Source organism: Balearica regulorum, chromosome 1, assembly GCF_011004875.1.
Source record: "Balearica regulorum gibbericeps isolate bBalReg1 chromosome 1, bBalReg1.pri, whole genome shotgun sequence".
Classification (NCBI taxonomy): Eukaryota; Metazoa; Chordata; class Aves; order Gruiformes; family Gruidae; genus Balearica; species Balearica regulorum.
The window spans coordinates 119166282-119180332 of record NC_046184.1 but is presented as its reverse complement, the minus strand read 5'-3'; the positions used below and the strand labels follow the sequence as shown (position 1 = coordinate 119180332).

The 14051-nt window shown below is 38.6% G+C and overlaps 1 protein-coding gene across 1 annotated transcript; it reads left to right on the top strand.

Moving 5' to 3' along the window:
* Window positions 1-1035: 1035 nt before the first annotated feature.
* LCA5L (lebercilin LCA5 like) lies at window positions 1036-14034 on the top strand. Its single transcript, XM_075772169.1, is given in 7 exon segments — window positions 1036-1790; window positions 3283-3420; window positions 5382-5475; window positions 11061-11170; window positions 11469-11601; window positions 13197-13628; window positions 13631-14034. Coding segments are annotated over 7 exon segments (1599 nt in total). The 5' UTR covers window positions 1036-1244; the 3' UTR covers window positions 13777-14034.
* The last annotated feature ends 17 nt before the right edge of the window (window positions 14035-14051 follow it).

The window sequence follows — 14051 nt, the reverse complement described above, 5'->3', positions numbered from 1 at the left end:
AGGGAAGAGCCATTTCCCCACTGAACCCACTGCCCCACGCATCTCTGTCTTCCTAGAGAACACTCTGTAGCCTTCCGCTATTCTGTCTTAGGTCATGGAAGCAGTGAGGACGTGGCGTGGTGGTGCCTTAGGCAGTGTCCTGCTTTACTTTTCCTACTGCTGATTTGATGTCGTTTCCTGTGAAGTGCTTGAAAAGATCTGTCCTTTTCCTCTGGTCTTTTTTAGGCTAGGACTTTGCCTATTTTATCCATAAAACGTTATGTGATCTATAAATTATTATAATAAACTTCTAGCAAAATACTGCCTGAAATGTCTTGAGAGCTATAGTGAAATTGAATATATGCCTGAAAAAGGGAGACATGCTCAGATTTACGGTCTTCACTATTTTCAAATTCTAATTATGTTTCAGGAAAGGAAAATGAGAGTAATTCACTCAGAATGCTGGCCATAAAGCAAGGCAAATGGCAGTAATACACTTAGAATGCTAGGTCGTAAAGATTTTTTTCAATTGCTGTATAGAAACTGCACACAACTGCATAACTGTTCTAATGAGCGTGTAAGGGTTAAAAATATAGTTCAATTCAAAGCTGACTTTTTGAAAATTCTAGAAAGCTAGTTAGAAATCCTAGCTGCAGAAAAAAATAACCATCTGCTATTGTGATCACCTGTTTTTTTTTCAATTCTTGCAGACCTGTAGGTTACAATGTTGGGGTTTTTTTTCTATGCGCTCCTATTCAAGGTGTAGGTCCTCCCTCTTGGGAGTCTTTCTAGATGGGGTGAATTTTGTTCATCAGTCCCCAGATCAGGCTTACATTAGTGAACTGCATGATTTACAGAAAGAAAATTTGTTTTCATTGATGCTGGAGTAATGTGTTAACATAAATATACTTTCTCAAGTTATTCCCAGAGTATTATTGCTGTTTGCCTCAGAAGATGCCATCTATGTAGTTACCCTTATTAATAGAAAGTGGGCATGATGGCTGTTTCTAATTAAAATGGCTTCAGAGAATGAAAAGAGGGAACCTTGGCCCAGTGCAGCCACAGAAATGCACACAGAGGGATATAAAATCTTTAATGGAAATGGACTTATCTGTGAAATACTTGAATATTGGAGTCTTAATGTAGATCTTGGGCATTTTGTCAAATATATCACGGTTAAGTAGCTTGGGTGAGCAGTATACGAGCTTATGTGAGCAGTAAAGACATACGGTGATTTTGCTGTCTCAAATGATTGCTATATATCAATGCCAATTTACTTTGCTTTGAATGCAGGAAGAAAAAAAAAATTGCCAGATGAGAAGATACCATATAAGAATTCTTCATTTTTAAGCCTGCAGAGAAGTATGATTTCCCAGAAAAAAAGTGTGGTGGCTCAGCGAATATCATCAGCAAGACTTCACGAAATTAAAGAGCTGAAGAATGAAATATTTGATTTACAACACAAATTAGAAGCATCAAGCTTAGAAAACCACATTTTGAAACAACTTCAGTGCCGACACTCAAAAGTAATAGGTAGATACAAAAATTTGGAAAATAACTTGCCGGATCTTTTGGCAAGTCATTATAATGAGGTGAGAGCTCTAAGGAAACTCCTGAGGATATTTCAGGAGGACGAGAGAAATACATCCAGGAAGCTCAGAAAAGTTGAAGCAGAACTGTTAAAAACTAAAGATGCTTTGCAGGCCTTGCATATGCTTTCAGAAGACAAAGCTCTTGCAGAGAGAGAGGAACTTGATCACAGATTATCAGTTCTTACAGAAAAAATGGAAGTGAATAATAAGAGAATACAGGTAATATGTGCATATCATTGTATTTGTGGAACAATCATAGGAGAGGTTTCTGCGCAAGAGTAGTGGAAAGTTTTTAGCTGCCTCTTGTCACATTAATGATTCTGATATAATCCTGTAACATTGAACTTTCTTTTTAATCCAGAGCTGTCCTGAGTGTAAGGTACTAAAAATGGCAGTCGTATGCCCTTCCAATATTTTAAAAACTGGCAGAAATTTATGAGTGGATTAAACTTGGCAATAAAGATCTTTTAGGAATTAAGTCATATGCCTTAACCCTGTTAGGTCAGAAGCATAGCATATCGCTGGAGAGCAATCTTGAGCAGAATGTCTGCTCCAGTCCCTGCCAGCAGCAAGGAGTATCCAGGCTTGCTTGGGCTGTCTAGCCACAATAGCACGGCCCCTGATTTACCCTGGCAAAGCGCAGGAGCAGTCATACATGGAGACCACCAGGCTGCTGCTGATCTACTACCTTGAACAACCAAAGCTGGTTTATCTGGAACTAGCACCATTATTTTTACGGGGTGCTGGTGGGTAGTATGGACATACGTGCATGTTCTGTTGGTGAATTACTGTCACTCACTGTAGTTGGCTGTAGGGCAGCAGTCAGGTGTCCTAGATTTTAGGGTTGGTTCTACTGTTGTTTTATTATGCAACTGTAGTAAAAGCTTGGTGGGAGTTTAAAAGGAGATAATTCAGCTCCTTTGAATATCTCATGTTTCTTTACTCTTATTGAACCTTTCACAAAAAAGACAGAAATACAGTTTTTAATACAAAAGTGGAAGAGTGAAATTTCCATTGTCCTCCAGGAATTAATTTCTATTTTCTGTGGGGTAGATTATGCACATAATTAAATAAAGAGCCAGGTAATCTTAGAGGCATTTCACCATCTGAACAGCTAGATCTGAAGTACATTTAGTACATGAAAGAAAATGAAAATATAAACAGCTGAATTCAGACTCTCTTTTGAAATCTTTCTATTTACAGAAGTCCTAGTGAGAAGCTATAAAAAGCTGGCAGGATTGGGTGTCCACCTTACAATTTTAGTAACTATAATTTCAGTGCATGGCACTGGGTTCTGTTGATAAAGTACTTGATAAAGTACTCAATAAATTTCCTAGTTTTCATTTTAACTGAGCCTCCTTGTGCTGCTGTTGTTAATAGATCTCAGTGTGAATAGAAATCTTAACATTTTGCAAAGATTATTGTATTCATTAATCCATCAGAAAGGTAATGAACAGCCTTATTTTTCATGTTTGAATGACAAATATACTTTTCTGTTTAGTAAAATTAGATTTTAAACCAGGTTTTGCTAATTTTTAAAGTAATTTTTCAGATACTTCATAATTTCACACATTGTTTAAAATGGAATATAATTATTAGAAGTTTACTTTTCATTATTTTAGCTTGCTTATGTTTTAGATCTGGTAAGAACTGAGATTTTCAACAGTCATACTGAGTACATTCGTATTGTAAAATATATAATTTTTTTAAGAGCCTAGAAAAGCAGCTGAAGTTGAACAATAGCACCTTTAGTCGTCAGTTGGCAAATGAGAACAAAAAAGCTGTGGAAGCTGGGATAATTACAAAGAATTTGCAAATGGAAATTAACTTTCTTCACCAAAGAATTAAGGTATTCAAGATTTTAAATGGGTTTCTGTTCCTACAAGAAGATTCAAAAGTATTTAATGTTATCCATTCCTTTTGCCTCTTTTATACTATTTAGTAATGGAATTTTTGTTTCCTAGTTGAGTCTCTAGTCTACCAAAAATGTCAAAATATAAAATGATGAAATTATTGTAGGGTCTATTTGTCAAAAGTTCAAAGTAGTTCAACAACTAATCAAAATGGAGATTAACGCATCACAATTTGAACAAATAATCCCCAACAACTTGTTATCATTGTGATAGGTCTAGGTCAATACATTCATCTACTAACTTTAAATGAGCTCCCTTGGAGAAACACTTTCAAATCAAAATGAGCCAAATATTACAGTCTGCAAAACTAGAGTTTAACTAAAAGACTTATGTAAATGTTTCAATAGTTTGTTTCAAATTCCAGCTTGGTTTTTAGACAAATATTTTCAGGACAAATACATCCAGTTCAACACTGACTGAATGCTTGTAAACCAAACATAAAGGAAAACCTGAAAGGGACACTAAATACAAATAGAAACAAGACTGTCATGAATGGTATGTCATATGAGTTGTAAACAAGAAAAACAGAACATATTCCAGAAAACATGAAAATCCTTGTGGCTTTTGAATAATTTAAACTGTGTTTGTAACACAGTTGAAATATACTTCTTTTTATTTCTATATGAAGTGACTGATCCATCTGTTGATTCCACTAGGAAGATTTCTCTTTCTGTATGGAATCAAATATCTGTGCAATATGTTGTAATGGGGAGTTTTCCCAGATATCATGAAGAGCAAAACAGGCAACTACTGAGGATTCATGGAGATCTGTATTTCTGTGTATTTCCCTCTTACCTATGTATCAGGTGCAGAAATTTTCCTCCTGATACTTGGCAGCAGCCCGGCTGCCCAGCTGCAAAAGCCGGAGAGCTGTTGGGAAAGCACAGCAGCACAGTGCTCTTCCCAGGCCCTCTATCAAAGTCCCCCGAGCAGCACTTGCAGTGCTATTTCCCTGCCAGAGTCTGACCTCCTCCTGTATGCACAGGTCTGGGAGTTGGGAAAAATTACAGTCCCAGCAACACGAATGTAAAGCTGTTCCAAAATGCAAATTATTCTAAAGTACAGTTCTCACCTTAACACTTCTCCAAAATATTTCTATTATTTCATGTGTTTTCTACACAGTTTTCTATGTGTATCCAGTTCTCTTAACGTTATATTTAGATTCAGAAAACCTTCTATTGCTTTACCACAAAGAAGTCCAGACATGCTTATTAACCTTATTTCTGTGCGAGAACAGAGTTTATTTTTACATAGTCATAGTTTTGGGCACCTGGCTTAGTCAGACCATTCAAGGTATTTAGACACATAATCCCCTTTCAGATCGACCTGTATCTCCAAATTAAATGCAGCTCCTATTGCTCACACTAAAAATTGATATGGTGAGAGTGTTACTGAAATCTCTTTTCTGTGTTTAACATAGATTTCAGTAAGGAAAGAGGACTCTTGCTAAATAAATTTTTAAAAGTATGCCTCTGAAGTTTATGCCATCTCCCAAGCAATAGGTTGTAAGCCAGAACTGAGCACATTGTAACCAAGGGCATTGAGCAAATAAATAAAAATTAAAAAAAAAAAAGGGCAAGTAAAGCCAAAAATTACTTCATCTGAAAAAAATAACTAAGAACAATGAATGAAAAAATTATTAGGGAAGGCTTCATCTTTTGACCATTGTGTTATGAAAAAGATCACGTAGGTGTGCTCTTAGCCTTAAAAAGGGTGAATTTTGATTTGGCTCATTAAAGAAAATGACAGATTCCTATTTATGTAAATGGCAAAGTCACCACATGGCCTGGCACAAAGCAAAATTTCTGACAGTCTTCTCCCAACTTGGGAAAATTAAATTGGTAAGAAGTAATTCTTAATGCATACTAGAAGTTTAATGGCGTTTATTTCTTCTTAGGAAAAGGATCGGCAACTTTATGTAAAAAATATCTATGCAAATCGGATGCCTAAAATCCCAAAAGACAAAGGTGATTCAGAACCTTATGAAAAAAGTAGGTGTATATTCATTTTCCTTTGTTGTTGAATTATATGAAACTTACATTGTTTTAAAACTGGAGCATATATTCCAAAATAAAACCCAGTATGGTACTTTTATATGGGCTAAAAATATTGCGGCACATATAGAGAAGTGCTTGTTGTTTTGCTCATTTATTTTCTGCATACAAATACATGACTTGTTTTTAATATTTTACCCAAATTTCATCATGAATAACATTTGGTATATGTAGTTTTAGTATACTAACAGTGACACTGAAGCAGTGCTGCTATTTTAAGTGTCTATTATTTGCATCAAGAGCTGTTTGCCTATTTGGTTTTTAATGAGGTGAAGCTATCAGTCCACAATGCTTTTGCAGACTAATTTTTGTTCAGGCTGTTCCCTTTGACTTGGCCTGGAAAGTGGCCACCCTAGACCTAGAACTCCCACAACACAGCTCACTAAATCAAAACACCTCACAAACAACCCTCCTAGCAAGTTTCTAGTTTTAGTACAGACTTTCAAAGTGCTTTTATATGAGCAAAAATAATGAATTTAATTGGGTCTTTAAAAACTGTTTTCTTTTCTTTAAAATCTTTACACCCTGTAACTTATAGCAGAGATGCTTCAACGTCCATCACTGAAGCTTCTGCGACTTGCATTTTGTTGGGGTGAAAGAAGAGCAGGAGTTTTCAGAGAGAAGGTTTAGGAAGTTTAAAGGCCAGTGTGATCATCATACTGTCAGCTTATCTGGAGCAGAGAATGTTTATCCTTAGTAATCCTTCGGGGTTTAGTGTAAGTAAATTTAAGTGGGCTACCAGAGATCGTAATAACCCAGTTATTGTACATCCTCTCAACTAAGTCTATCAACAGAATTGATGTTATTTAGAATAATGTAGTAGAATGATAGATAAGAACATTAGAAAGTTAATTCTATTGAGGAAGAGCTCTTTAGCAAAGTATTTCTTTCACATGGATGCTCAAATAGGTATCAGAGAGAAATATCTGTTATATGCAACCTTGTCTATCAACCATTCCAAGAGCAGCTACCTTGTGTGGGATTCAGCTGCCTAATAATAGGCATCCAGTGCCATTTGAGATGCCCTAGCGCATTCTGCCTGGCCCTGGAGTTGTTGTTCCAGAAGGACATGGGCGTCCCATCGGTCCCGTGTAATGTCGGCCAGCCTTACGTAGATACCTTGAATGCTCGAGGGCATCTCAAATAGCATCAGGCGCCTGTGTTCAGACATGTGGATGTCACTCCTTCAACTCAGGGAGCAGCAGCTAAAAACAATTACAAATCATACAAGGCAAGAACTGTTATGTTGCCCACATGCTCACTATACTCATCAGCGACAAAAATGTTGAAGATGATAGCTTTCTTGAAGCACTTACAAATTTCTAATTGCTTTAGATGTAGTGTCTAGAATTTACTAATAAATTTATTTTGTGCAGAAACTAATAAACAGATTTCAAGTACTTTCCCCACATTGAAAATAATATTTTGTCTCCTACTCAGGATCATAAACATTCTGTCAATATTCTGAAGGAGAGTTTTCTGCACAACAAACTTACACCTTTGATTTTGAATAATGATCTGAACATTGACTTTCCTGGGTTAAGTACCTCTTTAAAATACTGGTTAGATATTCCCGCTCCTAAACTGAAGGAGGAATTGGAAGATGGGTACAGAAGAGCACTTAAAATTTACATGGTAGCAAACGTATTTGCTGGAAATATTGCACATGCTCACACAATTCTTCAAATTACAGTTTCAGTACAAAGTCTTACTGTAGTCAGTTGCTTATTTCTTTCCTCTTCGTTGCCTTTGCAAATCCGTTACTCTGCCTTAGCTACAAGTGGACTACGGGGAAAAGGTTGGTAATTCAAGTTGTAAAATTAAGAAACACAAATTCCCGCTTCTCATTCCAAGGCAGACATGGTTTTCTATGAAGCTCTGAATTCCAGTTTTAGTTACATCACATAACCAGCTGCGGGTTTTTTATTTTTACTCACGTATGGATTTGTGCAATATGGTTATTTAAATTACAGTACTTAAAGTTCTTCTTTTCTTTAAGCAAGATAAGGGAGCTTTATTGGAGAGAGACCTGATATTTTGTAGTGAACAAGTTCCAAGCAAAGTTTTCTGATCTTTTGGTATTTTTGGCCAATAAATTTGGTTTCATTCTTTGCCAGTTAATGGAAACAGATGATTTAGAAATCTAGAACTGGAATTACTGACAATTGTTTTTCCTTTTCACTATTGACTTGAATTTTCCTATAACAGAAAGACCTAATTCTTCAAGTAGTTATTTTCTATTCTGTGTTTTGCAAAAATTTTTACCCAGCAGGAAAGAAACAAAGAAATGTGGGGCTCCATTTTTTAACACTCCTGATAAATAGCTGAAGGTAGGCTTGCTTAGGTTATCAGAACGCTCTATGTACCTAAACAAAATTGATGTATCAAATGAAGCCATTAATTTCATAAGCTCTTCATGACAGCAAAATTTGCTCAGTTGTGGGAAGGTGACACCAGCTCTTCTAGAGGTACAGCTCCCCCTAGTTCTGAGTCTGAGGAACGCTCCGCTGATTTCTGTGGAAAAAGCAGCTAAGCAACTACTTGCTGGTGGTTCCCTTTCAAAAGGGAAAACTAATTCCCTCCACATCATCAGAACCATTCCTTCACGAGTAACCCTCAAATTAGTTATCAAAATCTTTTTTACCACATAAACATTTGAAAATCACCATTTTTATGGAGAGTCTTCCTCTCCTTTCAGAGATCAAAACTGGGAATAAGGCTGAATGTTGACATAGTTAAGATCACATTTTTGCTGCTGTGCTAGCAACTTTCTTGGCTACTGTACTCATGTCAAAATGGTTCTAAAAATAGACTAAAAGAACAATATACTCACCTTCCCCATCCCATCTCCATTCAGCTCTGTCTTTAAATGTCTCATTCAATCACTCCCTTGGAATCTCTTTTCAAAGACCATAGCTCCTTCAAACTCTTCCTCTGAAGAGTTTGATTCCATAAAGCCTTAGATAAGTGCTTAACTTTGAGAAAGGTGAGTAACCAAGTCAGAAGGCATAAAAGCAAGCATGTTATACACTGTAAGATGCGAATTTAGGAACCTCAAAGCTGAGGCCTGAAACTAGACCTCTTAAATTTACATGAGAATGTTGCCACACAAATTGAGCCCACATGGTCTCTTGGGTAGAGACACATTTGTCTGCCTTTGCGTGTTCTATCTGAACAGGACTGCATTGGGTCTGGCTGAGATGGAGTTAATTCTCCCCACAGCAGCCCTCATGGTGCTGTGCTGTGTATTGGTAGCTAGCAAACTGTTGATAACACACCAGTGTTTTGGCTACTGCTGAGCAGTGCCAGCACACATCAAGGCTGTCTTTCCAACATTTCTTCTTCCCCTGCAGCAGGCTGGGGGTGGGCAAGATCTTGGGAGGGGACACAGCTAGGACAGCTGACCCAAACTGACCAAAGGGATATTCCATACCATATGGCATCTGCTCAGCAATAAAAAACTCAGAATAGGGGGAGGAACAGGGCGGGGGCATTCGTTGTTTTTTTTTTTACACTGTTTGTCTTCCGGAGTAAGGGGCACACATACTGAAGCTCTACTTCCCAGGAAGTGGCCAGACATCGCCTGCTGATGGGAAGTAGAGAATAATCTTTGCTTTTTGCTTTGCTTCTGCGCGCAGCTTTTTGCTTTAGCTACATTAGACTGCCTTTATCTTGACCCATGAGTTTGGGGTTGTTTTTCCATCTTCCTTTCTCCCCTCCCTGCGTTACTGAAGAGGGGAGTGATAGAGCGGCTCTGGTGGGCACCTGGGTCCCAGCCAGGGTCAACCCACCACAGTCTTTTTGGCGCCCAACGTGGGGCACCAGAAAATCGAGAGAAGGATAGTAATTGGAAGAGGTAACGGGCAAAACATTGACTGAACGTAGCTTGAGAGTGAAATAGTGGTGAAGGGACTAGAGGTAGATTTTGTGTGTAGATTGACCACTCTTGTTTGGTGTTGTGATAGTGTTGTTTTGATTTTGGTGTGGGGAATTCTTTTTTCTTTTTCCTCGTCGATGTGATTAGTGTTTGTGAAGTTTTTGTGTTGAATGTATATTTTAATGATAATTCTTAAATATGTGATTCACAGAGGTGAGGGGTGGAATGTGTTGGGTTTGCGTGGCAAGGTTTTGGTAGCGGGGGGGGGGGGGGCTACAGGGGTGGCTTCTGTGAGAAGCTGCTAGAAGCTTCCCCTGTGTCTGACAGAGCCAACGCCAGCCGGCTCCAAGACAGACCCGCCGCTGGTGAAGGCCAAGCCAATCAGCGCCTCTGTGATAGCATATTTAAGAAAGAGAAAAACAGAGAGAGCTTTTGCAGCTGGAGAGAGGAGTGAGAAGATGTAAGAAACTCTGCAGACACCAAGGTCAGTGCAGAAGGAGGGGCAGGAGGTGCTCCAGGCGCCAGTGCAGAGATCCCCCTGCAGCCCATGGTGAAGACCATGGTGAAGCAGGCTGTCCCCCTGCAGCCCATGGAGGAAGGATGAGGGGGTGTAGAGATTCCACCTGCAGCCCGTGGAGGACCCCACGCCGGAGCAGGTGGAGGCACCCGAAGGAGGCTGTGACCCCATGGGAAGCCCACGCTGGAGCAAGCTCCTGGCAGGACCTGTGGCCCCGTGGAGAGAGAAGCCCACGCCAGAGCAGGTTTGCTGGCAGGACTTGTGACCCCGTGGGGGACCCACGCTGGAGCGGTTTGCTCCTGAAGGTCTGCACCCCATGGAAGAGACCCACGCTGGAGCAGTTCGTGAAGGACTGTAGCCTGTGGGAGAGACTCACGTTGGAGAAGTTCGTTAAGGTCTGTCTCCCGTGAGAGGGACCCCACGCTGGAGCAGGGGAACTAAGAGAGGAATCCTCCCCCGAGGATGAAGAAGCAGCAGAAACACCGTGTGATGAACTGACCGTAACTCCCATTCCCCGTCCCCCTGTGCCGCTGAAGGGGGGCAGAGGTTGAAGCCGGGAGTAAAGTTGAGCCTGGGAAGATGGGAGGGGTGGGGGGAGGTGTTTTAAGATTTGATTTTATTTCTCATTCCTCTACTCTGTTTTGCTTAGTAATAAATTAGATGAATTTCCTCTCTAAGTTCGGTCTGTTTTGCTCGTGACGATAATTAGAGAATGATCTCTCCCTGTCCTTATCTCGACCCATAAGCTTTTTCGTTGTACTTTTTCTCCCCTGTCTAGTGAATGAGGGGAGTGATAGAGCGGCTCTGGTGGGCACCTGGCCCCCAGCCAGGGTCAACCCACCACAAGGACTTTGTAGATCTAAAACTGAAGTATATTTATGATGTACCAATATATGAATGGAAACACTGAAAAGTCCAGGTAGCTATGGTTGTGTTCTAGTTTCAGCATTTATAGGTCAGGCAGAACAAATAATTTCTTTATTAAAGGGCATTAAGACATGGAGCAAAAAAATGTTTAAATCCTAGGCCACATACCAGTATTATCAGTCATCAAAGATATCTTTTGTTTGTACCAACAATGTAATTCCAGAAACTACTGTATTACTAACGATTGTCCTTTTTCAATAGGTCTTAGAATAAATCGATCAGTGCAAGTAGATAAACAGAGTTTTAGATCACTGCTGCTGTCACAGTACCAAACTCAGGAAACAGAAAAAAGTTCAGTTCAGCTAACAAAGGTATGAAAGATCTGGATCCAATCCCTTGTTTAAACTCTCAACTAAGCTGTATGTTATTCCGGAAATTTCAGTAATATGCCTGAATAGCCTAATACATCGTCTTAACTTTCAAATATGTGGATTTTGTGAATGTAATTATATTACAGAAAATATGCAGGACAAATGTTGTGATACAAAATAAGAATATAATAGTAATAGAAATTACTGATTTTTTATAAGTATTGCACTGACTGTGTAATTTTAAAAGTCACTAAAGAAGTATTCCCTCATTATTTTTACCTTTAATTGCCAATTATAGGAGAACAAGTCTTCTGAAGATAAGAATCAAAAAGCTAAAGCAAATGAAGCATACACAGATGCCCAATGTAGAACAGAAAAGCAATCAACCAAGAAAATACCAAAGCCAGAAACTTTTAATGGAACACCTAGAGGTATATTTTATTATTTTCCTCAGAAACTCATTTGATCTTTTCAAAAGTTGAATGAACCGTTGGTATTGGTCATTTACATAGGTCTGACAGCCATTAGCTGACACCTGACTGACAGGAACTAGTTCAACAAAAGAATATGAAATCCAGCTGCCGGCGGTGCTGCACTGCCAGCAGAGCAGCTTTACAGAATAAGGCATCTTCCTACTGCTACACTTCTTTTTAAAAGGAGTTCCTGGTCACACTTGTTTATCTGTGAAAGTGTACTTTAGTTAATAGTTTGTTAATTCCACACTAATGAAATGCTGATCTCAAATTGTTGGCTGTGAATCTTCATCATAGCTGATGTCTACATATATTTCTGGCTCAGGATCTATTGGTGAGAAAGGAAAAGGACTTCTTCAAGGGCTGAGAATTATTACAATGATCACTGTAAATAGGTTTTACATAAATCTTAGCCATTGATTGTGTTCTCATATAGCGGCTAGATGCAAGAGGCTCATTTATAGGCACCTTTATTTTGAAGAGATTCTATAGAACAGAGGAATCAATGCATCTATTCCTTTATCAGAGTTTTTCTTTCTAAAATTATTCCACGCTATTTTCATTATAGTGAGGCTTGTAGAAAGAAGCAAGATCTGAATGCCATCAAGCTAAATACTTCACAGATGGTAGGAGACATTACATGACCTAAAGGTCACGCATTTACAGAAGTGAAACAGGTTGTTGAGGTCACTGACTGGATCAGTAACAGAGCTAGTGATCTAGCGTTAACTCCTGTATTTTGTACTCTGCCTTTTCAGCCTTTCCAGACCCCGCCAGATAACTGAAGTCACCATTTGTCTTTGAAATCCCCTTTTAAAATGAAGAGAAAATACAGGTCTTCTGATTCTGCCTGTGAATTTCTCTTCTGGCTTTCTCCCATTGCCAATATTAGAGTTATTTATTGAAGTCTTATTTAGCTATTTTAATTATAACAACTTCATACTTCTCCTTTAAGCTTGGACTCTCTCTCTCATTTTGGAGGTACTCTTGAGTCTCTCCAAAGCACAGAACCTATTATAATTTCTCCCCTGCAGCAGACAAGTGTATTTACTGTTGGCATTCAGTATACACATACCTTTTTCTACTAAAATGTGGAGCCAATTCATTTATAGGTTAGAGTTGCAGTATATTCTGCTCCACACAACAAGCAACTGTGCTGTCAATTAAGGGAGAGAAAATCATACATATATTTAAGTTCCATTTAAAAGCAAGAAAATTACAACTAGAGTTTAGATCTCATGTGGTTTCTCTATTGCATTGTATATGATGCTTCTGGCCCTATATTTAGCCACTAGTGATGATATTTGCATGCCAATTCATTTACTAAAATTAAACATAATGAAAAAAGATAAAAATACGTACCTGAGTTCAATTCAATGGTTGTATTTATTATTAAATAGCATTGTCATAACCCTCAAGACTGAAATACCATCAACAGTAACAACTTAAGCAATGAAATAAGGAAGTAAAACTTGCTCTCATTAGTGCCTCATGACTCTTATGTTCCTAGGCAATTTAAGAACATTCCTAAAACCCACAATATTTCATTTTAGAGTACTTAAGGGACAGCAGACTACTAAGGGAAGAGTACACTGGTTTTGAATTTATGAAAGAAGAAGAAAAAGAGACAGATTTGCTTAAACAGGAGCTAAAAAAACTGATGAAAACAGAACAAACTCCTCTAAGTGGCAGTGTAAAAGAGAACAATAAAGAGGAAGATGCAGTGGAAGCTTATGAAAAAGAAGGAAAAAAGCCAGGTGAACAGCTAAATAACAGTGAGAAGGCAGGGACTAAACGTGTAACTCCAGGTCCAAGAAACCACACACCCATTAGGCTGAAAACCCCCCCTGTATTCTCAGAAGCCACTGAGAATTTGCATCGCGGGCTTCCTACATTAGGTACAAACCCCCGAAAAGGCAGCCTTTGCCACCATAGACACACAGGTCGGGACTGCGGTGAAACAGCCGAATCAAAAGTGAAAAATTCCTTGGGCTATACAAACTGTCTTTTGGGAAAGTTACCAAGACAAGGCAGAAGGACAGTTCAACTGAAGCAGAAGACTGCGCTCATATGACACTGGCTGAAAGGAAAAAGAGTCTTATGAAAGAACTCTTTGGACCAGGCTGTGTTTGAAGAGACAACTGTTCAAGTTCTAACACGAGAGGAATGAAGAGAGAAGTGAAAGGACACAGGATTACACAAGCCACGTTTCAAACCACCACTGCAAGTTCATCATGTAAAGCATCCAACACTAATGAATTGAGGTTACAAATAACCTCATGAGAATGCACAAACTAGTTCTTTTATTTGATACTAAGTACAGCAACTTACCTTTACTCTAGAAATACGGATTTTTTAAAACATTTTTTAAAAGCAATGTTTTTACCTTCATTAAATGCATATTAAAT